At 44.3% G+C, this 27812-nt stretch overlaps 1 protein-coding gene across 4 annotated transcripts in view; it reads right to left on the bottom strand.

Moving 5' to 3' along the window:
- Window positions 1-26954, bottom strand: part of TP53INP2 (tumor protein p53 inducible nuclear protein 2) — a 33162-nt gene extending 6208 nt beyond the window's left edge. Inside the window, exons 1-4 of one of the 4 annotated variants that reach the window (XM_044447521.1) lie at window positions 26564-26954; window positions 8930-9283; window positions 475-513; window positions 171-303 (exon numbers count right to left, since the gene is read on the bottom strand). In XM_044447521.1, coding sequence (XP_044303456.1) covers window positions 171-303; window positions 475-513; window positions 8930-9053 — 296 coding nt within the window. In that variant the 5' untranslated portion in view covers window positions 9054-9283; window positions 26564-26954. Of the gene's footprint in view, window positions 1-170; window positions 514-8929; window positions 9284-26563 lie in introns of all 4 variants that reach the window. The other 3 variants (XM_044447523.1, XM_044447520.1, XM_044447522.1) reach the window with 3 other exon arrangements.
- Between the last annotated feature and the right edge of the window lie 858 nt (window positions 26955-27812).

Genomic DNA, 27812 nt, shown 5'->3' on the forward strand with positions numbered 1-27812 from the left:
CCAGGAGGTGGGGAGGTCATGCATCCCCCAACTGTTCCTCATCCATGTCCCAAAGTATGTATCCAAACGGATTAACTGGTCCCATTACCATTTTTCCAGCTCAGAATGAGCTGGGAGAGCCCACCCCTAAACAAATTCCTTGACCTAGTTGCACCCTGTCCCAAACATACCCTTCATGGATGTGCTCCTCAGGCTTCTCGCTCTCCACAACAATGCTGCCGGTGACGTACACAGACATACTGGGGTGTTCAATCAAGAGATCCTCCATGGGGCTGCTTTCCATGCTGACAGGGTCAGGACCTTCTGCAGTAAAACAGGGGGGAGGGGTAACAAACCAACTCTCGTCCATCAAGCAGGGGTCAGGCTGAGAGGGCACGGGCCTGCTGACACAGTCACTGAGGGAGCAGGGCGAAGATGTGGTAGGTGAAGGGGACCCATGGCGGCAACGAGAAGCACAAACAGAATCCTTCTTACCTACCCACCGCTCTTTACTGGAGGTTGAAGCATAACTATCTAATGAGAGACAACAAAAGTCACCACCCACACAAAAGGGGAACAGCCAGAACAGCAACAGAAATAAAATTCAACACAAGCCAAACAGGAGGAGGGAGAGGGAGAGGTAATCCCACAGTTCAAAGCCATGCGGAAAGTGGAGGGCGGGGGGGGGGGGGGGGGGGGCGCGGGTGAAAAGCAGAAGGGGGGGGGGGGGGGGGGGGGGGGGGGGGGGGGGGGGGGGCATGGTGCACACATTCAATATACAATGGATGGGGAGGAAGGGGTGAGGGAGGAGAAGAGAAAGGGGGCCATTATTAGTACAAATGACACCCCAAAGGCATTTCTGTAATATTGCATCCCAAAACCTTCCCTGAGGAGTCAGGGCTGGCCCAAGATGTTTTGCCACCTCAAATAGCTGCACCCCATGATCTGCTCCTCAGCACCACTTGCAATTGCAATGGAGCACCATCTGGGATTTGCTTTTCAGCATGCATCCTTTGCCACAGGGCCATGGACCCAGGCAGTGCTCCTCAGATCATGTGCTGCCCCTCAAACATGACTGCCCCGAGGGGCCACTTGGGCTGCTTTTGCAAGCAGCCCAGTTTTGCAAAGTGTGAACCACCATGCTGGACAAAGGGGGAAGGGTGGTGGAGGAAAGAAACGACCCACAAGCCAAGCAAGATGCTCTCCCAAAGTGGTTTATCAAAGCACTAGAGGAACACGGAGCTGCAAAGAGCATCTGCAAATACTAAATGTGCCTGATTCTCCTTCAGCCATCACACATCTAATGTATGCTAATTAATGTATACATAGCTAAAACAAATGACTGATTACAAAGCTACTTTCAAAAGAATAAAGAAAGATGTAATTGTGGAAGGAAATCGATGGCACAAGAAGGTGCAAAGAAACAGGAAAGCTGGTTTACAATTGCACAGGTGCTATCCTTCTAGTAGAGAAGGATAGAAAAAAGAGGCTTTCCCAAGGAGGCACCCTTTCTATCCCATCCCAGATGACCCAAACCCCAGTCACTGGATAGAGGAAAAACAGAAAGGCCCTTGTTATATTAAGGTGACAACCCTGCACATCACTGGGGGAGGACTAAGCCCCTGAACATGAACACTGCTCTCTTGATGGAGCACCATTACCCAAGTGTACATGCCCATTGAATAATTACATTGGGCGATACCCATTGGATTATTACATTCATAAAGTTCGAGAGTCAGAGAAAATATGTATTGCCATTGAACATAACACAGATCAGATTTCATTTTAGTCAGTTTTAAACCTTCATCAAGGTTCCAACTTCAACACTGTCTCTCAGGTCCATGTGTTCTGTACCTCAGTGCTAGCTTTTGCAGGCCCTGCTCCTCCTAGACTGAGTCTCCGCCATCTTGCTTCTCCTCCTGCACTTAATCTCTGAGACTATGCAGAAGGAAATGACCAAGGCCAGGATGCTGCTCCAGTTCCTCACTCTTGTCATGACCATCATGCTCATTGTGACCAGGTGAACTCACAAGTCTTAAGCAGAGACAGCAACATAGATCAGGGTTAGCCCACCTGTGAAGGAGAGGTGCTCACATCAGGCAGCAGAGTGGGAGGAGCAGCAGATTCTCCCAGATGCTTCCACCCGCACCAAAAGGGCCTCCCACTGTCACTGTTATCCTTCCTCCTCCAGCAGATGTTCTAGAGCGGCCTGACAGCTGCTCCCCCTTTGCTCGGTTTTCTGGAGCAGCTGCTTTCCTTGTTGAGAGCCATGTGGCTGGAACAAGTGGAGGTGGGGTGCAGGTGCCCCACCCTTGAGCCAGCATGGCAGTAGCAAAGTAATAAGAAGCATGGAAGAGGGGTGGGATGGAGGGCAATGCAACGGTGGCAGCAGAAGGCAGGAATGGCTATGATGGAACAAATGGAAGAGGTGACTTTTACGATCCCTTCCGGCTCTATGATTCTATGACACTGCATTCAGACATATTGATATCCCCGTTATTCAGCCTCTTTCCTTCCTTGGCCTCCATCTGTTTTCTCTCCCACTGTCATGATAAAGATTTGCAAGGTCATTTAGTAGGGGTCTGCCTCTGTTGCTTCTGTTACTGTATGAAACATCAGATAAATCTGGGGAGGGCAGCATGTGTGCCTTCAGCCAGTCAGGCTGACAAAACCCATAAGTCTCACTCCTCATAACCAATGATTAGGAATGGTGTGGTTGTAGGTCAAAAGGCTCAGAAGGCTACAAGCTGCCTATTCCTGTTGGCACATAGAGGGACAGGCAACATGGACTGGACTAGGAGCAGGGAGAAACAGGTTTAAACTGCCATCCACCCATAAAACTCATTGTCAGTCCTAGGCCAGCCACTGTCTCATAGGGTTGTTGTAAAACTAAAATGAAATTTGGTAGAGTGGAAAGAACCACATTTGCTCTCTTGTACTCCTTACAGTAAGAAACAGTATAAGAATGTACTAAACAAATAAAAGCACTCTGTTGTCGTTACTTGGCATCAAGTCATGATGAAGTCATTCAAAAGCAACCCTACGAATAAAGGCTCTCTAAAATGTCCTGTCCTTGAAAGCCCTTTTCAGCAATTGCAAATTCAAGGCTGTGGTTTCCTTTATGGAATTGATCCATCTCATATTTGGTCTCTCTCTTCTTCTGCATTCAACTTTCCCTAATGTTATTGCCTTTACAGTGAGCTTTATCTTCTTTGATATGTCCAAAGCAGACAGCCTGATTTTTGTCATTTTTGTTTCTCATGAGCTACATAGTCAAAATCTTTGCTGTAGTCTGTAAAGCACAGACAGATCTGAAATTCTTGGGGATGCTCCAGTAGCCAATGTACATTTGCTATATGATAGTAAGTGCCTCTTCTTTTTTGGAATCATGAACACATCAGGCATTTTTAACTCCATATAGGGTAAAAATAATAACAACAGTAATAGCCTTGCTCCCCACCCACAGAGTTGGAGGTCTGAAAGTGGAAAGGGAGAGTCGCCCTCACAGGCATCCCAGCACTGGCCTCCACGGACATTATGCTTCCATGTGAGAGAATGTAGTCTTGGACAGAAAAATATTTGCTCACTTTTGATGTAGAGAAAGAACAACAGGCTAAAGCCTATAGAGAGACACGGAAAGGGGTCTAAAAAAGCATGCTGCTGCAGGTGTTTGCAATTAGGATAAATTAATTTTCAAGGGAAATGAGGCTGCAAGTCAGATGGTGCATCTTAATTGGAGAAAAAGTGAGAGCAAGAGAGAGAGAAAGTTCTGTTGAGGAACAGGAGCCAGGCATTTATCAACAAGTCATGGCAGGGGATCACTTGGGTTGGAACAGATGGCAGTCCTGACCAGAATGACCAAGCTCCTTATTATCAGGGACTGAGCTTCTCCCTATGCGTCATAAAATGGGGAGCCTTGCACACCCAGAAATCTTGGAAGCAGGTCCCACACACTCAGCTGTACTCATTTGAAGCAAACAGGCAGCCACGGTGCAGATGAGAATGGCCACTGCCTTTCTACAAAAAAAAAAAAAAAAAAAAATTGCGCACAGTGGGCTCCTCTTGCCCTTGCTTCCTCCATCCTCTCTTCCCTTCCCCTGTTGTCTCCTCCAGTAGAAATGTAGACATGTCTTTCCCTTCTGTTATCTTTTTAAAAAACCAAGGGTGTCCATTTTACATTTTTATTTTATATTTAACATCCTAAAGATCAGTGGTTTTAAAACTTGTTCATAAATAATCTGGCGAGAATTGAATTGGTCAAGGTTGTGTATGACTCCACATTCTTTAGAGTGTTTACAATATAAAGGAACAGTAAGGAGCTCCAAAAGGAACTCCCTCAACTGTCTAAATAGGCAATTGAAAAGCAAATGCAGGGCAAGGTAAAGAAGCTTACAGAGATGCACTGGGGCAAACATACACATTTCTGGATTCAGACCTGGCAGTGACTGACCAGGAAAGGGGTCTTGGAGTCATGGTTGGTAGCTTGCTAAAGATGTTGAGCCAGTGTGCAGCTGCTAGGAATATGGTGAAGTCCATGTTGAGAAGTATTCAGAAAGGAATCAGAGATATCACAGTGCCTTTTTAGAAACTGATAATATGACAACACTTAGAATACTGTTTACAGTTCTGCACCTAACAAGAGACATTGTAAAGGTAGGAAAAGTGCATAAAATAACAACTATATGATCAGGGGGCTGGAGCAACTCCTCTGTGAGGAAAGTTTATAACATCTGTGATTGTGTGGCTTAGGGAAAAAATAGTACAAGGAGACAGGATAGTCAAGTACAAAATTATGCATGCTGTAGAGAAAGTGGACAGAGATACATTTTTCTTCCTCTCAATTAATACTAGACCCCCAAAGGGGTTATACAATGGAGTTGATTGGTGGGCGGTCCAGGACAAATAAAAGGAAGTAATTCTTTATATAGCACATAGATAAACTATAGAATTTGATATCATTGGATATGGATGGATATTGGATATAGCTTGACACTTTTAAAGGGGAATCAGACAGATTTATGGAGGAAAAGGCTGTCAATGACTACTTGTCATGATGGTTATATATTGGCTCCAGTAATAGAAACAAAATGCTTTTGAATACTAGTTGCTAGGGAACACAATCAGGAGGGTACTTAGGGGATTCCCATGGCATCTGGCTGGACACTGTGGGAACAGGATACTGGAAAAGATCAGCCCTTGGACTGACCCTGAAGGCTTTTCTCAATACAGAATGCATGCACTCATACATACATAGAGACACCTGTCCCAGGAACACTGATTTTAATGGGACCTAGCCTGAACATTTCTAGTAAACTGCTCAATCCCCCCTCTTTCCTCGCTCTGTAGATGAAATGATTTCAAAGGGTCATGCTGGGCCTAAGTAATTTCAGAAAATGAGATTACATTTCCAAAGAGTTCACAAGAGACTTGAGCTGGACTCTACGTGGTGGATATCATCACCAGGTCATTGGAAGGACACTATTACTGACTGCGGTTAGGTGCCCAAGTTATTGGCATAGTGAGGGGTCAATTTGATGTCAGACATCAAATCTGTGACTGGATATGTCAATGAGGAAAAGCTGTGGGGGTTTCTAGTTTGGATCAAAACACCAGTGCTGGGGTGGGGGGGGGGAGGGGAGGGCAAACTTAACCCTTTCCGCTATGCTTTTGTCTTCTTCTAAGTCTCCCTACCCTAAAGCTGCTAATAAATCTGCAGGGATAAAAGCTCTGTGTCATGCATTTATTTCTCCTCCCCCAATCCCTGAGAGGCTAGTAATAACCATTGGGGCAATTTAGCCAGGAAAACAGCATGATGAAAAGGGCTCAGTACTGTCTTCCCCAGAGCTCACCCTCTGATAAAATTCAGAATTTCCTGCATCTCTTTTAAAGGTAAAAATAAGCTGGGGGATCCAATCAGAAATCTCCCACATATATTATTTGTGGTTTGTAGCTTTGTCTGCTATGTGCTACCTCTCTTATCAGAGACTGTGTGCCTACATACACCAGTTCCTGAGGAACTTGGGCAGGTGGAACTCTTGTACCCATCTGGTGGGCAGCTGGTTTGCCACCACTGGGATGGAGTGCTGGAGAGAGAGGACTGCTGGTCCGATCCAGCATGGGTTTTCTAATGTTCTTAAGTTCTTAGCCCGCATCAAATTTCTAGCTTCTGCTTGATCATTCCCCTCATTTTTTATTTTATTTTATTTATTTATTTATTAAAACATTTTTATGCCGCCCCATTCGCTGAAGCCTCGGGGCGGCTCACAATAATTTTGTTTTCTCCTATGGTAACCTTCACAATCTGTAAAACCAGAAAGCCTTAGTTCCATTCCATTCCTTTGCCAGAGCAAGGAGGCTCAGTTCCTCTGCTGCTCCCACAGGTGAAAACACCTTTCCTGCTCTGGAAAGAGCCACCCAGTGACTCACTGCCACAGTCAGCAAGTAATTCTGAAGGTGGAAGCTCAGTAGATACCATGTTCAGGCTTATGCAGTTTCACTGCTAAGAAAGAAGATGGCAATCATTCAATCTCTCCTTGACAGGAGGAATGCAGCGCCTTTATTTATTTAAGTGGCACGGCTTCTTGCAGATTCTTGGCACTGCATAGCAGGTGAGAATGCAGAGACCAAAATATTTGCCAGCAAGCTTGGAGCTGCTTAAGCAGCAATGGGACATGTGTGGTCCTCTTGGACTACAACTCTCATCATCCCTTCCCATTTGCTAGGCTGGCTAGAGCTGATGGGAGATGCAGTACAACAATGACTGGAGGGCCATGTTTTCCCCCACTCCTGTGCTAAGGTGTTGCTATTTTTGTTTTTAAAAGTGGGCATAGAAGAAGGTGGCTTTTTGTTTTTTAACTTTTCAAAGATATGTCTTCCTGACCTAGATGAACCTTTCCCAGCCTGGTGTCCACTAAAGTATAAAACTGAGTGGGCTGCTCCTCCAAAGCAGTGCACCAGTGCCGGTCTGGTATAGTAGTGAAGAATGCTGGCCTGAGGCTCAGGAGACCAGCCTCTAGTCTCCACTCAGCTGTGAAACCATTGGGTAACTCTGGGCCTCTCAGCTTAACCCACTTCACAGGGTTCTTGTGAGGATAAAATGGGGTGGAGGAGGATTCCGTAGGCCTCCTTGGGTTTCTTGCAAAAGGAAGAAAGGTGGGGCAGAGATACAATACAATAATTATATTATGTATAATGATAAATATATGTTTTTGTCTCTGGAGCAAAATTAGCTGACTGGATCTGTCCTTTCCTTTCCCCATCCTCAGCCACATTGCAGCTAATCCGTGGCAGGTCTTCCAAATCCCCACCAGTAGCCCAGATGACAAGAGCTGGCCCACCTCTCAAACAAAAAGCAAGGCAGGGTTGGAAGTGTTGCGAGCGAGCAGCTACTGCAGAAGGAGAAAGCAAGAGACAAAGGCACTTGAGGTCCTTAGGCCTCGCAGTGAAGAATGCTGGCTTAGAGCATAGGCTAGCCCATCCTCCGGATGAACAAGACATTTCTTCAGAAGACTCTATAACCTGATACTCTTGCTAGTCCTCTTGTTGTCAAAGGAAGCAACAAAGGGCACTGGAAAGGTTACAATGATAGTATGGGTGAGATATGATGGCACAGATTGATCCTGGAGAGGAAGAAACACAAGATCACAGCAAAATTGTAGAAGACTGAAAGTCATGGCTGCAACATGGCTAGGGAGAGGCTCTGTTGCAATAGTTCTATGCTGGGCAAGCTTGTAGTTTACTTTCCAGCCAAGGTCCACCCTTGTGCCAGGATCTGACTGCAGAAGTGGAGCTAATTGGCTGGCAGCACTTGGCAGCTAACCCTTAACTCTCTCCACTTCCATTTTAGGCATGTAGAAGCGGCTCAACACTCAGCACTGAAGCAGCAAGAAATTTTAAGTTGGGAACAGATAAGTCAGGAATAGCCAACTCAGGAGGAAGTTTATGTTTGTTACATAAAACAGGCCCAAGGGAAAAGCAGTTGTCCAGATGCTGCCTTCCTTCCCCTTGTGTGCCGCTGCATCATGCAACCACATCCAGAATAGCTGGGGAAAAGGACAGGCTGGTAGACAGCAGGCAAACCAGAACTATTTACAAGTCACACATTAAAAACTCTGGTGGAAAAAGGAATCTAAAATCCACAGTTTAGGGAATACCTTCATTAGGACCAGACAAAACGCTACAGGGAGAAGGGACGACTCTGTGAACCTGTGTGAGCTTTTGGGTTCTTTAGAACTCATCAGCTAGGGGGCAAGAGTTCTGGAGAAATCCAAAGCTTGCACAGTTTTTTGTGGTATTGTGGTTGGCCTTAGACAAAGTATTGCTTAACTATGGATTGGGGTATGTTGAGGGGGGGGGGTGTTCCACTGGATTTGGGAGATTTTTTACTCATGGACCAGCAGGACAATCTTTGTTTCTTGCAAGTCACAAACCCTTAAAGATGCAGGGGTTCCAGAAGGGTTGAGAGGTAGCATTTTTAGAATATTACTCAGAGCAGCTGCAGGTACCTATGATTTCCAGATGCTATAGAAGAAGAAAAAGCAGGTGCCACCTGTCAGTGGTTCTCTGCCTGGCAAGCAAGTCACTGAAGCAATGATGAGAAAGAAGAGGTGCATTCACTGCTGGGGACCATGGTAGTGAGAAGGCAGACTCACTTGCCTGCACTTCTTGGTTGCTGCTTAGGATTGCTGGGGTCTTTCTGCCCCTCAGTTGTCACACTGCATTATAACCAGAGGATGACAAGGCTCTGCTTCAACTCCTCCACCAAATGGGAGGCAAAGACACTGGTATTTCATTTCCCTCAGAAATAAAAAATTATCATGGCAGAAATCTGGGCTGCTCATTCTCAGAAAGAAGCTCCAGTTTCCAACAGCAGCTATTCTGCAATTTTCCAGTTTGATGATGACGGTTTATCTAGGTCAAATCCGATGCTAGTGTATCTAGCATTTCTTACCTGGTAGATCAATAATGAGCCATCCATCTTCTTCTTCCTCTTTAGAAACAAAGGGCTTGGGTTCCTCAAGGTCCTCAGGAGTGCTGCTGTCACTGAAGAAGAGGCTGGTGAGTCGCTGGAACATGGCTGGGGAATGATTTATGAGGTGGATGAAAGATGGAATTAGTTTGTAGGTGCCCCTTTCAGTGCCTGGAGACAGAAGATGCCAATGATGAGGAGCAAAGGTTGGGGAAAGCTGATGGATGGTTCCTTCCAAAAGGCAGAGGAGCTGGTTGTTTTCTAGTGAAGTCCTAGCTGAGTTGAGTTACATATAGTGCAATCATAAGGTTCTTCAGTTGGCTTCAGTGCAAAGGCCTGCAAAGAAAGGAAAAATTCATTCAAGCCCTCTGAAAGGCAAATCTTTTGAATCACGAGGAACTCAGATGGCCCAGAGAATGGAGGGAAAGGAAACTATTGCATGGATGATCAAACTCAATTAGGTATGGCCATTTTGCTGGCCACCGCATTCTGTGTCTGCTGCCCTTTAGTTCTATCTCCGCTGGGCTGCCTGCCAGGTCCTCCTCATTTTTACTATATAAACCCCTCTTCAAAGACTTTTTCCTCTCCACTATGCCTGAGGCAGGAAGCTTTTCTATAGCACCTGTTTGCTTTCATTAATGCTCACCTACTTCCTCTCACAAACATTCAAACAAGTCCAGCTTTACTTCCCTTGCACATTGTTCTCTTGTTAAGCAACCAAGAATCTAACATGTATGTATACAAAGAATATGTACATACAAAGCAGATAGCCATACCATGAGCTCGGATTGGGTCTCTTTCTGTGCCACTGCCTTGGGGCTTTGGATAATTGCTGTCCTTTATTCCCTTTGCCCCCGCCTCAAACCACAGCTGTGGGAGGGATGCCACAGATCATTCATACCCTGGCAATCCTTATCTGTGGTTTTGTCACCAGCTCTAGCACCATATGAAGTTCTCCTGCCCCCTCAGATGATGCTACCCTTTCCTCCTCACTGCCCTGCATGCCTGGGACCATTTCTCAGAATACTGGTATGATCTAACCTCACATACTTCATTCAAACACCTCTCAGACCCACTTTTAATGCAAGCTGTGGTGCAAATTCCTACTTCCCGTGCCCTACTTCAGTCTTCCCCAACCTGGTGTTCTCCAGATGTTCTGGATTCAGTTCCTATCAGCCACAACAAGCACAAACAATGGCCAGGAGTCTTGGGAGCTGTAACCCCAAAGACCCAGAGGATACCAGACGGGGAATTCAACCGGCAACTTGGCTGGAGCAGGAGTAACAAGCAAGTGAGCATCTGTTGTTTTCTCTATGTTGGGCAGCAATTATTGTACTCAGTCAAGTGGAGCCAGGAAGAAGGTAGATCAGGATCTACCGGCAGGTCTCTGACTGATTTGCAGTGGATCAACAAGCAAGCACATGCAATTTCCTGTCATTTAACAAGGCCCATTGAGAGATCTAAACTGGGCTGTTGGAGCCCATGATCTGTAGTAACTCAGGTGTAGATTTGTGTCTGTGTAATATCCCAGTGTGTGGCTCAGTCAGCCACTGGCTCTGTTCCCTAAGCCACTATTTTGCATCTTGGTCCAGTTGGTGGCCCTTGGCATTCCAGTAAAAACTGCTGGGGACCCAACCTGGGATTTCCTGCATGAAAAGCATGTTGTTGAGCTACACCCCTTCCCCACATTTTAGGGTGCAAGAATGGAGAATGTTTAACCTCCTCTCCTTATCTGCTGAGATCTAGGGATTACTGTTGAGTGAGGGTTTCTGCAGGAGTGTGTATGTGGAGGGGGGGGGGTGAGGTCAGTGAAAGCCACTAAGGAGGTTGTTGCTTGCACTGCTCACAGCAGGAAACAGCAATCTCACAAACCAGGGAACAGCATGTTGGCCTCTCCCCTTTGCCCTCCTCCCACGGCACCACTTATCTGGTGGGCTGTGGAGAAAAGTTGGGGGAGGGGGGCTGCACAAGCAGTTTTTCCTGCTTCAAAGATTCCAAGGAAAGAGATCTGACCACTTTTCCAGGCAAGCAGCTCTCCTGTGAAGTTTTTCCCCCCAGAAATCAGTGTGCAGTTTTCTACCTCTGCTTTAAATCTATGTGTTTGTCTGTGTATCATGTTCCTCCACTGCCTCTGTTTCTTGGAGCCCACAGTGGCTTTGTTTATACCATGCTATCATCACTACAACCCTGTGCTGAGGGACTGTGGCGGACTCCAGGTCACCTCATGAGCTGACCAGGGATTTGAAATGGAAAGTCCGTGGTTCAAAGTCTAACATTCTTAAGCTCTACAGTACACTGGCTTTAAATCTGTCCTAAATCCAAGGAATAAAATGAACTGTCTCCTTTCTTACATCTTTTCAGGCATCTGAAAGCTGCCAACACATTTGCAAATGATGGAGGGACTTCAAAAGCCAGTTCCACATTCAGGGTCACTAAGAAGTAATGGCTCAAATCCCAGATATAGTACATTTGCCCTTCTTTGTAAGAGAACTTACTTAAAATGCTGCCATAAGGACAGGACTTTGGATAGAAGTCCAAGAACTGACTCAGCAGAACAAGCAGAAAAGCCTGCAACTGCAGCAGATTTGGTTTATCCATTAAGTATGGAGTCAAAAATACCCCCTCTTTCATACTATTATATTGTCTTTTGCCCAGTTTCCATCAATTTCCAAAGCAAGGGGTTTCAATTATATACAATTACTTAATCAGCAACACACTATATCATTAGTAACTTGCCCACTTATTATCAATTTATTTAGTGATCCTTCATATTTCAGACAAAGTCCCCCCAAGGCAGCATGCATTCCAGCTTATAAAACTGCAGTATCCCTTTCCAAGGAAATACAATCATTTGAAACTGTTGTTTACAACATTTCACAACTAAGCACCACGTTCAGGTTAATTTGAACATAGCAACACTACTACCAACTGCACAGTAGCTTCTAACATCCCATAGTGAGCAGACACAGACTTTACTGATGTGCTGTGCTGTTCCCAAAAGAACCGCAGAACCCTTGCTCTAGAAAACGTACATCATTTTGTCATGAAGAAATGGAACTGATGGGGAAGTGGGATCTATGAAGGACTATATGTAGTTCAAAACTGGTACAGAAGGTCAGGTCTACCAGTTCCAGCTTACAGTCAAAAAGCATAGAATTAATAATTTGGTCAGCAAATAAGCAGTATTTGTAATAGTTGGAATTTTGCAGGTGAGAGGAAATGTGTGCTGTTTAAGCAAAGGATCTGTCTTTTCCTAGTTTAAACTATGCTTACACTGGACAGCCTTTTAAATAGAAGGCAGTCCATTAAGATATATTTCTCTGAAGCTTTACTGGTAGCTCTAAGACAGAGGTTTCAGAACACGTACCAAAATGAAGCAAATCCTTGCTTAGCAGGGAACAAGAGGCTTGGCACAGGAGCTAACATGGGACGAACTCCCTTAGGGAATACAGCTCTAGCTCATGTTTAGTCATTATTACAGTATTGTTCTGCTCACCTTTACTCTAAAGAGCTTTGACCAGCACAATGCATTCCCTGCTTATCCTTCACAACAAGGGTAGGGTAGGCTAGGCTGGAAGAAAGAGTATGTGTGAGAGAGAGACCAGCCCAATGTCAAACAGTAGGCATTGTGGCTGGGTGGGGATATGAACTCAGCTCTTTCCCACGTAATTCTGCAATTCTAAGCGCATCTACTCAGAAGTAAATCCCACTGAGTTTAATGGGGCTGACTCCCAGGTAAACACTATATGACTGTAACCTTAGACTGGGAGTCTAAAAATACATTGTGGTGGTTCTTACACTTTTCCTTTAGCAACTGACACATTCTCTGATCTACTGTAAACTGCAGGCTCATACAGCAACCATCTCCAAGTCCTCAGGCCTGTACAAGCTAAAATATAGGCCCATAGTGCTTGTATGAACATTCACTTTAGCATAAGCAGTTACACTCCCTTTTGTAACCATATTGTAAAAGTGATACTCCATTTCACCTCCAGGAATGAATGTCTCAACCAGTTATATGATGTAACAATACAGAACACAGCACTGAGGGTAACCTGGGTTTGTGAGGCAGGAATGAAAGCTCTGGCTGCAGCTGGTAGGATGCGATTTCCTAGCTAGAAGAATTAACACCATCTGAAAGTGTTTCTAGAAGGTTAATACTTGCCCCACATCTTACTGAATGGATGCCTTTTCTCCTGGGTTTCCTCCATCACCTCTGCTGACTGTACAAGCTCTACTCTCTACCATCCCACTGGTGCTGTGCAGATGGACTGGCATAAGACTGTGACTTGATTCAAAGGCAGATGGCCATTTCCTCCTCCTTCATCCTGAACTTTGCCCTGTCCCAAAGCTTGAAGTTCAGTGTCTTTGGGGACCTACTCATGACAGTGGTGGCTTGCAGCCATTACCTAGTGAGAGAGCTGCGATGGAATCCATTATGATGCCAGCAAGCATACATCCAACCTGACACCCAGTGTATGAATCTTGTAGAGGTAGCTGGCAGCACAGAAGAATGCTGGTGAGGTCTCTCAGAGGTCAGTGAGACAAACAAGCTGACAATTTTTCAAGTGCAATATGTGCCAATTTAAATGCCTAACCCATGAATCATCAAAAAAGAAATGTTTCACTCAAAAAGACCTCATCGATTGACGTATTGGCATATGCAAATTATTCATATAACTGAAAATTTAGAGATTTAAATCAAATTCTTGATTTAAAGAATAAATTAAATCAAATTCTTTATATCTCATGATAGCATGGATACCTATCTCGGTCTTGCTCTTTCTGGAGCTCTCCTGATGCTCTGGTCTACAACCATCATCCTCACCCATTAGCCAAGCTGGCTGGGGTTAGCTGGAAGAGCATTTACATTTTCAGCAGTAGAAACTCAGCAGGTAAAGCACATCCTGACTTGGAGGGGAAGGAACAGGGGAAAGGAACAGGGAAAGCAACTGTGTTCAGAAGGGATTTTGCTTTCCCTGTAATCTGTAGTATGTTTGAAGACCTGTGTATGAATAGCAGACTGCTCTCAGAACCAGAGTGCAGAGAACTATATGTGAGGCGTGAGAACCCGCAGTGTATGGCATGCATTAGTATGCATGCTGGTGGGCCCCTGAATGTGTCAGTCCCCTTGAAGCGCACGCTCTCCTGCAGCCTTGAGCAGAGGCTTTCACAAACAAGCTCAGCCATGCTCCCAGTAAGGGCAAGCATGGATTTTTCAGCCTTTCAACCAATCTGTAAATCCATCCTGAAACTCAGTCACATTAGTGACATTGAAAAGAGGCTTGTGGGACCCGGGTGGGGGTGGTGAGTGAACATGCAACTCCTCAAACTCTGAAAGAGAACTGAAGAGGACAGGAAATGTGAGCCATGCAGATGGTTCACCCACAAGGCAGAAAAGAAAGGACAGGTCATCGGTTTAGTGGAGGAAGGACCTAGTGTGTAAGAGAGGGGCTCTTCCCTTTCATAAGCACTCATGATAAAATATCCCTTTTATTTTGCCTTTATAGCGGTAAGAGGGTGACTCTCCCAGGTACCCTCTCTTCTTTCCCCCATACCCCTTTTCTCAAGGATGTGCCTTTGTGGAAAATACAGTCTCTAAACAGTGACAGGCAGAGACATCATGAGGGATGGGAAAGAACTCTGTATGATCAGGGTCCCAGTACATGGAGAAATGGGATAGCCACATACCCACACTTACAAAGAACACTTCTCCATCTGAAAAGCTACCAAAGAATCACTCTCTATTTGCAGTTGTCCTCTATTTGAAGGGTTGACGTGTCCAGTTCTACTTGGTCACAGCCTTCTATATTACGGATACAAATATGCCCAGTTTCTATGTAAATTATACCAATAATTTCTAAATGTGCACTAACACATGGAAATCAGCAGGTGTAAATTTTATACGAATCAGTGACATCTTCAGTACTCCTTTTTTGGCAACGCTTTTTCTCCTTTTTGGGAACTCATGTCTATTCCACCGAGAAAGTTTGCACACATTCTGCAGGCTTCCACTCCTCAGACACATCCCCAGTGCAAGTTAAGCCTGGGCCCAGGACTGGCAGAGCATGAGATGACAGTGGCACAACCAAAATACACAACGCCCCCTTCATCCAACGTTGTTCATATGGAAAGTATGATCAGGGGGCATGTCCAATTATAAAGTAGTTAGAGATCACTGAATGCCCACCAAACACACAGGATTTTAAAGTTTAGAGTTGGTGAGGCAGTTTAGCACAACAGTGTCATTGTGCTAGCACAAACCACCCTAGATCTGGATTAGTGGTGGTGACACCCTAAAAGCTGGGTTCAGTGTACAACAAAGCATCCCATGTGATCATCTCAGCATGGTTTGCAGCAGCTGGAAGTGAATGGACTAAGGGCAGAGGAGTTCCCAACCTCTTCTGGGTGGGTGAGCACATCTGGAATTCTGAGAGTGTGTCATGGGTGCTCCCACAGAGTGTCTGCCATGAGGAGGCTTCTCACTGACAACATGGCTACCAATGTGGCTGTAGTGAATCATAAAGCACTTTTCCCAAACTGGGGAGACCAAAAGAAGAAAAATAGCTAACTCACCCATGAACCCAAGTATAAAGGAGAGGTGGGTTCTGAGCTCTCGCTCTCCTTCTCTCTCTGTCTCTGTCTCTGTCTCTGTCTCTGTCTGTCTGTCTGTCTCCTAATTGAGCTTTTTGTGCTCCAAGAACTACTTCACAGAAAGCACACAAGGCTGCAGTCACCAACCATTTTTATTTTCTAAGAACACCTCCAGGGTCCTTTTATTCCTGAAAACAAAGATAGACCAGAACTGGAGTGTGGCACCAGCTCTGCAACATGCTGGCCTCCCAATTATTTTTCCTAATTAAAACAATCTATTAAAGTTTTTAAAAATCAGGAAGAGCAAAGAAACTGCCAGGCAACAAGAGAGGTGCTCATGGGTCCTGTGCTGAGGACCACAGGTTTCTGTATCTGGTCCTCAGTTCCGCAACTGAACAGCTTCCATTTGGAGGCCTTCTGTCTTACATCTTAAAATCTAGGGCTTAAAAGATACACATCTAATACAAGCAAGATTTTCATGCTGTGCTATGAGCTTCATCTTTTAAAGCAGAGACTTTGAACTCTCCTATGTTTGCTTTCTGATTAACTTCCTTTATCATTTAGAAGGCACTAAAAGCCACCAGAATTCCAGATTGCCTTTTGAAGTAGCATATACAGTATGTGAGATGCCCACAGCAGAAGTGAAGTTTGTGGGATTTCTTCATGCAACATAGCCCTGAAATTTCACCAGATCGCCTTTCACAACATCCTTCAAAACATGACTGGGCCTGAAATGGTAAAATTCAACTGCTGGACTGGGAGCAAAGAAGAAAAACTGAGACGTATGTTTATAACACTTGCTTCATCACAAATAAAGAATAGAAGCTTCGTTTCTAAATAATCTTACACAGCACAGACAGTATAAAACATGGGGATCCATGGAGTAAGGGTCCATGTCATGTCAGCCCTGGACAGATCTTCATAACACTTCAGACCAGCAACAAAAACAATAGGTATGGCTCAGCCTCGTATTTGGACCACATGGGTACCACCCAGAACTGTGTGAAGAACAGCCCTACCATAACGGGTTCTCCAAGTGCCTGCTGGGTCCGTCTCCTTGCACAGAGTGTTACAGCTCTCTAAGCACAGAAAAAAATGGGTGTTACCTGGGCTGACAAATTGGTCTGGGAGGAAGATTTGAGGATCTGGAAGAAAAAAAGGGTTTCCACCCTTGCACTATACAAAAGAAATACGATGTTGCATTTCTTTATCAACTACTGATAGCATAGAATTTAAGTGAACCAATGTGTGGATAATTAAGGTTCTTCTGTAATCATCTTATCTATGGGGGAAATAAGAAGCAGAGGTTAAATGGATTAAGGCTGTAATCCTACACACAGTTAACTGGGAGTAACTCCCACTGAATTCACTTGAACTTCCTTCTGAACAGAAAGGCATAGAATGATACTATTAATGGCATATTCAAATTTACCAGGGCTAAGACTGGAATTCAAGTTGGTAATCTTTGCATTCACTAATTGGAAAAAGCTCTCCACTGGGGAGAAAGAACAGGGGCAAAGGGGGTCTTGGGGGCTTTCCAGGTAAGCTGCTAATCACCTGATCCCGCCGTCCTGCTCCATTCACTGAGCCTTGCTGGTGATCCACAAGTCGTACTCTTCCATTACAATACTCCCATATTTCTCCACCTCTTCTTCCTTTTTCTTCCTCATGAAAATATCTTAAAGAGCGAAGATGGAACAGCAGCGCTCTGCCTTTGGGCTGGTACCAATAGCAACTCCCTGTCTGGAAGCACCTTCACATTTTACACCATATGGTTTCATCTGGATGCAGTAACTCAGGGTTTTTTTGAGTTGACGTGATCATTAACAAGCCAGCATGTTAATCACTGTAGCTCAAGCATTCCTGTTTGCCTCTTCCAGTCGGCAGGAGTGGCTCCACAACCCAAAGCCCCGCACAAAACACTGTGGCCTTATTTGCCTTTGCCCCTGTCATCTGCTTGTTTGCTCACCTCTCTGGTCCAAACACTGGTGGTGGTGAGGATGAAGAGGAGCTGTAGATGCCACTGCCTGCTAAACATGCAAGTGGTAGCAATGGCAAGAAAGAGGATGGAGAGCAATAGCCACTGGTCGCACTGGTAGTTAGAAAGTTGACTCACAAAGGAAGGGGCCAGTGAGGCATCTTGCCAAAGGGCCCTCCAAAGCCTGGACTGGGCAAGGCATCCGAGCCAAGAACTCTGGCCTGTCTCCTCCTTGATGACAGAGAGATGGAACCCCGGATTGAAACTGTGGGAATGATTAAGTTGTGAAGACTAGTATGTTGGCTCATGCATAACAATCAAGGGGTTAAGAAAAAGTGGGTTAATGTGTGAGAACCAAGCTATTGTAAAATGCTTTGGGGCCCCACATGTTTACAGATAGTTTATAGGTTTGAAGTTCAACCAGTTTCAAAAGCTCTTTCAGTGATGAAGCTCAGATTTGGTTTCACAAACCACCAAATCTGAGTTTTGCCCCACTGAAACAGACTTTTAACATTCAGAGCCCTGGCTGGTTTTAATGCATGTGCATGTGTGCATGCATTTTGTTTCATTTTATTGCACAATTTTATTACAAAGTGCTCTGGGAGGCATCAGTTTGAGTGTGGTACAGCAGTGTTTAAAAATGAATGAATAAATGAATAAATAATGCGGATCAGTATTATTTCTCCAATACAGCATTTGAGACTATGACAATGTCTTACTTAACTCAATGGGAGAGCAGAGATTTGAAACAGATTTCCAGCTCAACCCTAAGCAGGTTTATACAGGAGCACTTCCCACTGATCTCAGGGGAATTAGTTCCAAGTAACTGAAGTATAGCACAGTATAATGGTTAAAGTGTCAGATTAGGATATCTTCCAGGTGTAGTGGAAATTTTTCAGGGGAGGTCATTGGTCTATTCACATCTGTGTCAATTTCATTGCTGTTTTTGTTTTTGTGCCAAGCATTCATAATGGATATTTCCATACCTTTCTGAACATCTTGCACAAACTTTATTATTTTTTTTTTTTTAGACTGGGGAGGTGCAGGTTTAAATCCACACTCCACAAAGAAGCTCCCCGGGTAGCACTGGTCCAGTCACCCCTTCTCAAATGAACCCATCTCACAGGGTTGTTGTATGCATAAAATGGAGAAGAATCATGCACATTGCCTTAAACTTCTTGGAGAAAAGGTACACCTTCAATGTAATTTTGTGTACTAATAGCAAATGCATTTTCCAAGTCTGGATCTTAAGAACCCAAGACAAGAGAGAGGAATCCACAGGTTTAGGGGAAACACAAGGTTTGTACATTAAAAAAATATTTTGTATTAAAAACCATCTAATGAGTAGGAGGAGACCCCCCCTCCCCCAAGCCACCCAATGAAGACTGAGCAAACTTGGTGCCATGGAAAACTGACTCTTTGTTGGGCAAGGTGGGCAAGAAAATGAGGGACTGGGATGGAATAACCTGAAAAAGGCATAGAACTGTTGGCCTGTTTTTAATGTTATTAGCCACTTAGAGAGCCCTTAGAGTAGCCTAAAATTTTTTAAATAAAATAAAACTGACTGGTTGTGTGGAATACTGAACCAGACACTCCACACTGCAGATCCCACTAATAAATGAAACAGAAGGAATGGAACAAAAGATTGCACTCTAACCATTGCCCAAGACTGCAGCTCTGTTACACTATACCAGTTTTCTTTTGACCATACAAAGAATACCCTGCAACAGCATGAGCCACAAGGCCTTACCTGTGGACAATTCAGTAGAAACACACAGTTGCTTTGAGAGCCATTTTGGGGGAACAGAAATAAAGCAAATTAGAGCAGAGGGCACAGGACTGGGCTGCTGCTCAGCAAAGCAAGTGCAGCGGTTGATGCAGTCTGTGTCTTTATGTGACCCAGTTCTGAAGCAACCTGCTCCAGCATGATGCAGAAACGGGATGTCTGTGTGCACTCCCCTCTCTCTTCCCCCATGTACAAAGAGAAAAGAGACATGGCTCAGACTGTATGTACATAAGACTAGCAGGGACCATCTGCTCACAGTGAGAGGGGATTACACTTTCAGCAGACAAAGGCTTTGATATACAGACTTGCATAGCTCTAGCTCAGCCTTCCCCAACCTGGCGCCCTTCCGATGTTCGGCTGATGAGAGATATAGTCCACAATGTCTGAAAGGTGCAGTAAGCATTGGAAAATCAGTGAGACTCCAACTCACCAAGATTCTCTGAATTCCACCCTCAAGTTTGAACCTTGTCATGCCTGTCTTCAATTGTGATTTATTTTCATTTGAGCAGGATTTTTTTTTTGAAATGCACACTCAAATGCACACTTCTCCCAGCAGACTAAAGTGTGAAAATATGTGTTTGCAAATGAAATTGCAAGTTCAGCAATGTGTGATCTTTTTCAGAAAACTGCACTCTTATGTTAAGGGATGTGAAGGGGCAAATCTGAGATAAAAATGAAGCAAAACTAAATCCTTTTACAGCCTTAGGGGATAGGTTGGGAAGGAATGCTCTAGTACAATGAGATGAGAAGTGCCAGAAAATGTGGGGTGGGGTGGGGTGGGGTGGGGGAGAGAGCTCCCACCCTTTGGGAATTTGGAAAATACTGCAGTAGGCTAGAATGCTGAAATTAGAGGCACAATTTATTCAGGTCTCTCAGTCAATCATTGCCTGTTTCGTATCAAAGACAGAATGCTAAGTTGCCAACGAGAAATAAATTTATTGCTTAGCCTTAGATCAACACACCTGTATTCCTCCTCTAATAACGAGTAGAGATCTTGTTCATCCTTCAGATTTCATGCTAAAGAAATTACATTTCTTACTTTTCAGGAGGGAACCAGAAATTATTAACATCCTTGTTTTTCCTCATTGTTATGGCTATGTATACTTTGCAATACTAAAACGACAACAGACTTATGTGTTCATGAAGCCCATATCCGACATCAAAAAAGGCTGAAGCAAAGAATGCAAACATGTATCTTACTTTGTATAATTTATTCTGAAATGTTGGTGTGCTGTGTAATTTGGAAGAAGGTCAATGAGCTAAGTTGGACACTAATGCCGGGCCTCCAAGTACTAGAAACCCTATTCAGCCAATTTTCCATCTTATAGGAAGTACTGCCCACACAATTCAAACATACCTTCAAAGTCATGATGGCTGGACATTGTTTCTTAAAAAAGAAGAAAGCTGAGATTCTAAAGGACCTTTTTGTGTGCCCAGAACCGCATCCTCCATTGTTTCCCTGCTTCTCCCTCTGTGGAATCACCATATTCACACAGCTCTGCTCACTTGGTTTCATTTCTAATGAGATACCGTACTTTTTACATTCTAGAAGTTGTTTATTCACTGAGCATAAGTCCATAAAACATACATAAGTGTAGCTGTATCAGTTTGTCTGCCCAAATGAACAGCAGTGCTTTCGACCAATACGCTGTGAAGTCCCTGCCAAGATTTATCTGATATAAGAGTAGGGTGGCTGCTTACCAAAAATAGAGGCAGAAACACGCCACCAAAGAACAAAACTGATACCACTGATTTGCAGAATATTTGCATATGTCCATTTCTATGCACCTTTAGAAAGATTGCTGTGATTTAAGGAAAAATATGATGCATCTCACAGTAGTAGGTAAGAGTGTGACTAGGTAGCCTCATGTGTTGCCTGCAGGTGCTAGGTGTTGCTGTACAACCTCAAGGCTCCTGTTCTTTCTCCTTATGCTTCTTTATCTTTGAACCAGACTTGGATCAGACAGCTCTTCAAACAGAGGACCCTCCTATGTAAAGTAGGACACTTAGCCACCCTACATGAGTTACTGGTTCCACCACAAAGAGCATCAGTTTACTTTATAATGCTCTCAGTCAGAATACCTTGTTTCTACAGGGCAATAAATTTACCCCAGTTAAACTTTGGCACCAAGAAAGATGCAAAATCTCCCTGTTGTGTAAACAGAAGGAAGTGGGTGTGGGCAGGATAGTGTCATTCACTTCATCAGCTGCACTAAAATAATATGAGGATCATCATACCTATCACCAGCCTAAAAGTTCAGGAGTGGAGGGATGCCAAAAAGTAGGGGCAGCACTTCATCTGATTTGCAAGCCTTGTGAAGGCAGATTTGTTTGTAAATGGGTGGGGGCAAGTCTACTGGCCTAATGTACATGGTGACACAGCAACGTTGACAGTGGGTCATGTCATATGTTCCTGCACTCCAGTCTGTTCTGTGCCAAAACAAAACAATGACATGGACTTTCCTAGATTTTGGAACTGTGTAGCAAATAATATATCCCAGTTTTTCTAACCTAGGGCTCTCAACAACTCCCTTTTCCCCAGCAGTCCAACATATCTAAAGGGCATGAGGTTGAGGAAGGCCGACTGAGCCAAAAGACCAGTCACTTACCATGCACGGTTACTCTTTTGCCTTCTTACAGTTGGGACGGGGAGAAGCAGCAAAGCAAGCTAATGCAAGCCAGTAAGGCTCCTTGAACCCAAACACAGTATTCAGCCACAAAAGGTTCTCCACCCTCTTTCTTGTGGCAGGATTCTCTGCAAGATCCACCTAGAAACTTGACATGATTCCATTTGCTGTGTATAGAGAGACTGGTTTCATGATATCAGGTGGCGGAATCCAAAGCAGTTCTTCTGAGGTCTTTGTCTGGCAAAGGGAGAAACTAAACCAGAAACAAAAGGAACTATTCTTACTCCTCCCAGCCTCTCTGTTTTGTGAATCACTGGCTTCCAAAACAATCCTGTTAGGTAAGATCACGGAAAAAACAAACAAGAAGGACAATTGGACCAAAGACCAACGATGCACAAGAACGTTACAGTGTAGGCAGGCAGGAGACCTGGGTGGCTCTCACTTTTGCAGTCAACAGGATGGAGTTTCTAAAACTGAACAGAGAGTAGCAAAGCACCTATTTAGAATGAAGAGGTTTCTCCCTCCATAATGAATCCTTGCAAATACTTCAGAATGGAAAGGGCACTGAAGGCATGCCAAGGAAAACCTTCCAAAGCAGATCTAAGAATACCTGCTCAATCATCACCATAGTGTGCAGAAGTATGTATGTTCATCATGATTACGAATTGCAGTCTTCATCACCTCCTACTCGGATAGGATGACTGTGCAAAAATAGCTTCATCTCTCCCATCAGTGACTCTACTCAACCTTTTGGAATCAAATGGTCCAATTTGCTAATTTCTTTTGGTTTGTTTGTTTAAAAAAACACCACTGGGTTGCTGTGACATGGGAACTGGACCAATGAGTCATAACTATTAACACACTGAACAATCTTCTCCAAAACTCAAAGGTGCATGAAGGCAGCAATAGTGTAAACAGCAACTGCTCAGGAAATCGCAGATAACAGGAATGTCAACACTGCACGCTACCCAAAGCTGAAATAGTCAAAGGCCAAAACCCGAATTTCTGGGCATTACTGCGCAAAGTCCCCTAACCCAGCAAATTCCAGGTGGGGAAGGCTGGGTGGGAATGTTGAGAATTGCAGTCCTATTCACCTTCAGAGTGTCAGCTTGGGTGTAGGTTGGTCTGTTTAACAAACAACAATAGCTACATTGGAAGCAAGGTTGTTTGAGTGCTTTTAAAGAGGAATTAGCATTTCATTTCAATATTCTGTGGGGTTTTGTGCAATATTCTGTTTCTTTTTCATTTTTAAATCACTTTCTAATTCAGCCTCATGATTTTCAAAAGATTTTTAGTACTCCAGTTTTAAAAATTGTGTTATACAGCAATCCTATTGCCTTTAGACAGCAACTAGAGGGCAAAGGATCATTCAGACTCAGAGAGCCAAGGCTGGAAAAGAGCTCTGGCCTCAGATCTAGTGATCTGTATTTGAATACCCTTCCCTCTCACAGTCAGTGTAGAAAAAGCACACCAGCTGCTTCTCCAGAGTCGTAAGTGTGACCTTAGAAAACAGGTTTAGGAGCCATTCCAGGGGATGAAGCTGGCATCACCAAGATACAACCCATATTGGCAACAACTCCATGTGAGTCTTTCTCTCCCACTCCAGTTAGATGGCCCAAATCAGCCAGCTTAGCTGGTCTGCAAAGCAGGAGGACAGCAAAGGTGATCTTTACCTGCACATTGCTCCCACCTTACATAGGATGACCATAGTGCCTCTGGACTGCACCTTTATTGCATTTTTAGAATTTAGAACTTTTATCTTATTTGGTTTTATCTTATGTTTTACTAAGTCATTGTATTTTATGGTTGTAAGCTTTGTTATGTAAACCTCCTAGAGAGTGTCAGCTAATGGATGGTATAGAAATGTAACAAAATGTTTTGGAAGTCCATGAGTCAGTGGGCAGTGCCAATGGGCTCTCAAGTGAGATTTCCAAAATGAACAGGGTGAGGCAGGCCTTCAGGGACTTGCCATTTTTTCCTGTTTTTATCCAGCAGCATAAACTCTCTTGCTGGAAAAATTACAGAATAAGCCACACAAAATAATAAAACTTGGGCAATTTGAAAATTTATGCAGGCTACAGAATTCAGTTGTTCTTAGCACAGAACTTTGTAACTCCACTTTTTAAAACAAGACTCAGTTTGCACGGTTGAGCAGAATACAACTTCCTTCACAGGTAGATTGTAAAAGTCTGCACTATAATGAGGATAGTTTTTGGATAGGGCTGTGCTATGGTTTTCATAGTATTCATCTTGATACATGATGAACTTGTAGCAACACAAACTTTTCAAATGGTAATTCTGAATTAACATCCTATTTTGAATTGTCAGTTTCTAAAAAAAGTCTATCATTTTGTTTGACCTTTGGATCAACCATAGTGCATAAAAGACTACTGTTTATACATACGTTTTGCTGAAACTTATGTATAATTACTAGAAAAATGTACTTTTATATATATGCATTTTATGTTTTATTGACATTTGTCTATATATTTTTTCCTCTTCTTTCTTATTTTGCAGAAATTTCACAATACAAATATGAAAGTTTTTTTAATGTACGTTTCAAATTATAATATGCTTGAATTACCCTCAACATCCAAATTACCCTGCAAAGTTGTATTAATGATAGTGGACCAATAGTGCGGAACATCAATGCTTTACTTATTTTCTGCGATGCCCCAACTTTCTTGGCCAGCAAGATGAACATAAAAATAAGACAGTGCTCCACACAAGCCTTTTCTGCCCATAAAATCATCACAGGAATGCACTGATTTCCAGAACTCCCAACACCACAGGCTTCCACCCAGGTCAAGAGAGGACAACTCCAACATGCGTGGGTGGGGAGGAAAGATCGGAAAGGGCTGGCCTTGGTGACGTCTCAATGTCATATGCAAATCACGAAGACGTCACGGCAGGAGTCCAATCCCAGGCAGCCAATCGGATCAGACACCAACCTTTAATCTTAATCCGTTGGCGAAGAAACAACAAAAGAGGCAAAGACAAGGGAAGGCTAAGAAGAGAAAATGACTAATGGGAGCGACTGTTTTTACCCCGAGATCTATAAAATAGGATGCCTGTTTGTCTCCGTTTCAGCCACAAGCCTGCTCTTTGTTCCCCTTTTCCCTACATGCTGACCCTCCTCCATGCAGCTGATCAAGCGGGCTCTGGGTCGCCAAAGCTGCTTATGCCACAGACCCATACATCTCTTTTTACAGTCCCAACGCCCTTGCTTGTTTCCCGACCCAGTTTCAGCATGGCTACAGGTTAGATCTCCACTGAAGAAGGCTCGCTGTGTTGGTGCAGATGCTTGCTTTCCCGACCCTCTGCCGCATCCCGATCCACAAGTCCGCTCACACCTTCTATTTTCATACACAGAAGTGGCCTCGTAAATGACTACGGTTCCCTTGCAAATATTCCCACAAGGGAGAAATCTTAACCTGTCCCCGCTCAAACAGGGCAGAAAATCAAGCCCAAAGGAGGGGGTAGTGGGAGGCGAAGAATGCAACCAATCAAGTCCGCATTGTGCTTTATGAACCCATCTTGCATCCAGACGTAGCGGTAGCTGGCAGGATTGCGGCGGGTAACTAACTACTCTTCATTGCTACAGCGCGCCTCTCAAGGAAACAGCTGAACGAAAAAGCGGCGGCTGCGTCCAGCCCCTCCCCCGGCCTGATCTGCAGTTAATAATGATGAACATTTTCCATTCGCCACTGCCTGTGATGACCTCAATGAGCCACGCTCCGCACAAACAAGGGGATGTATTTTGCCTTCTCCTTTCCTTCCTTTCCTGCTTCTTCGCCTCCCCACCTCCCGTGCATTATGAATATTTATTTTCACAATTCTGGTGTTGCTGGTGCCGTTACCGGTCGCCAGAAAGAAGTCAAGACAAAAGGCTCTTTCTGCATTTCAAGCAAAGAGTCGATTACAATCGAATCGAGCCCGGCGCATTATTTCTGGCGATCTCTTAAGAGGCTTTTGTTTCATACCAAAGCCCTTCACAAACAGAACGATAGTTACTTTTTTATGGCTATACAAGTGTTTACATTAGAAGACCGGGTTTTAAACTGGGGCATTGTATTCTCATAACGCTACGCTTACACACGCATTCATTTGCAAGTCAGAAAAGAGGGCGATTCTTGGTAGTTTAAACAAATCTAGAATGCCCGTGAATCCATCCTTGTAGCTCCAGTAGCGAAGGCACTGTTGTTTCTAAACTCAAAATAAAGATCTTTCCTTTCTGGGGTGTGTGTGTGTTCTCCTATCCCGAAAGAATGTCTTCCTATCTCCCTGCCAACCAGAAGTCGAAATCGGTACGCGTCCATAACAACATATCCAGAAATATACAGCGATGCACTGAACCTCATAGAGAATGCAAAATACAAAGAGAGGTTTAAAATAACACACCAGACGGGGAACCGATATCAAAGCTGAATGCCACATGCCAGTGAAAAACAAACACGTCCTGCAAGCAAAGAGAAGGGCTCTTCAAACGTCAACAGTAAATACAGAGAAACAAAAACACTCTGTGGGACACGGAGTGTTTTCTTTCGACACAAAGAGATTATGGTTTCCAAGTTTGAAAATATACCAGCTGCACTGGATGAGGCGGGAGGAGGGGGGGAAGCAACACTTACCTTGCCTTTAATGTCATCAAATGTTTTGTAAACAACGCCACACGTACACACACACGAAAAAACCACAAGGTTTTTTATTTTAAAAAAAAGCACCAGCTTGAGGCAGAGTCCGTGAGGTAGTTTTAATTGAAATCAACCAAGCTCAATACGAGAAATGATTATTAAAAAAAAAAAAAACCCTCCGAAAAAGATGCAGGGAGACGAGGTGATGTAAATGGTGTCTCTGATCTTCTCAGAAGATATGCACCATTCAAACTGCATGCAACTGCCCTCGCGTCCAGATGCCTTTCCTCCCCTCGGCTGTAGTCTTAATATTATGAATTTTCGGTTATTGCTGAATCCCCAGTTGATCTCGGCTAAGAAATTAGAACGTTCAAACAGCTGATTGTGGCGTCACAAAGGGGCCCGCCCGCTGCCGGAGCTGCCGTCGCTCGCAACAGCCAATGAGAAGCAGCCAACGGCTGGAAGGCGGAGCTTTTGGAGCAGCAGCGGGGGGAGGCTTTAGCGCTCCACGTGAGCCCTGGACCCGTGGAGGGCTTGCGAGGTGGCTGTGGCAGCTGGTTTTGGTGTCTCCGGGCGCAGTCGCGGGGACGATGGGATTTGCTAGCGGGAGGCGAAGAAAAGGGAACACGGACATATTCCTTTCCAGAGAAGCAATAGGGGCAGATGGGATGAAGGGTTTCTCCCTGTTTCTCCAATCCTCTAGTCTTAGTAGATAGGGATAAAAAAAATCCCTCCTCCTCTTTGCAAAGTCTTCCAGAAGGGATTTTTTCAAAATAAAAGCTGTTGTTGCAGGACTGAGAAGTTTGCGTTGTGGAATTGACGCGTTCTGAGCACAATCCTGTGCCTGCTTGGACAGAAGAAAAGGCCTGCAGCTCTCAGCAAGCCCCAGCCATCCATTCTGGAAATTACAGGCTTTTTTCTGTCTAAACAGGAACAGGATCATACCTTTAATGAAATGCAGCATCCTTTTCTAACCTGGCAGCTTCTAGATATGTTGGGTTACATCTCCCATCAGTCCCAGCCATACTAGCTAGGAATGCTGGGAGTTGTCCAAACACATCTAGAGGTTGCTGGGTTTATTTATTTATCTATCAGAAGCTTTTCTAACCCATCCACTACTAGCATCTCGGGACAGCTTACAAAAAATAAGACCCCTGAAGTAAAGGAGCAGCCTTGTGTTTTGACATATACCCTGCGTGTAGCAGTAACATTCTGAAAGAGACTCGTGCACTGGATGCACAGGTGC

The sequence above is a fragment of the Varanus komodoensis genome, unplaced genomic scaffold (genome assembly GCF_004798865.1).
Source record: "Varanus komodoensis strain SLA01 unplaced genomic scaffold, ASM479886v1 scaffold52, whole genome shotgun sequence".
Lineage (NCBI taxonomy): Eukaryota > Metazoa > Chordata > Lepidosauria > Squamata > Varanidae > Varanus > Varanus komodoensis.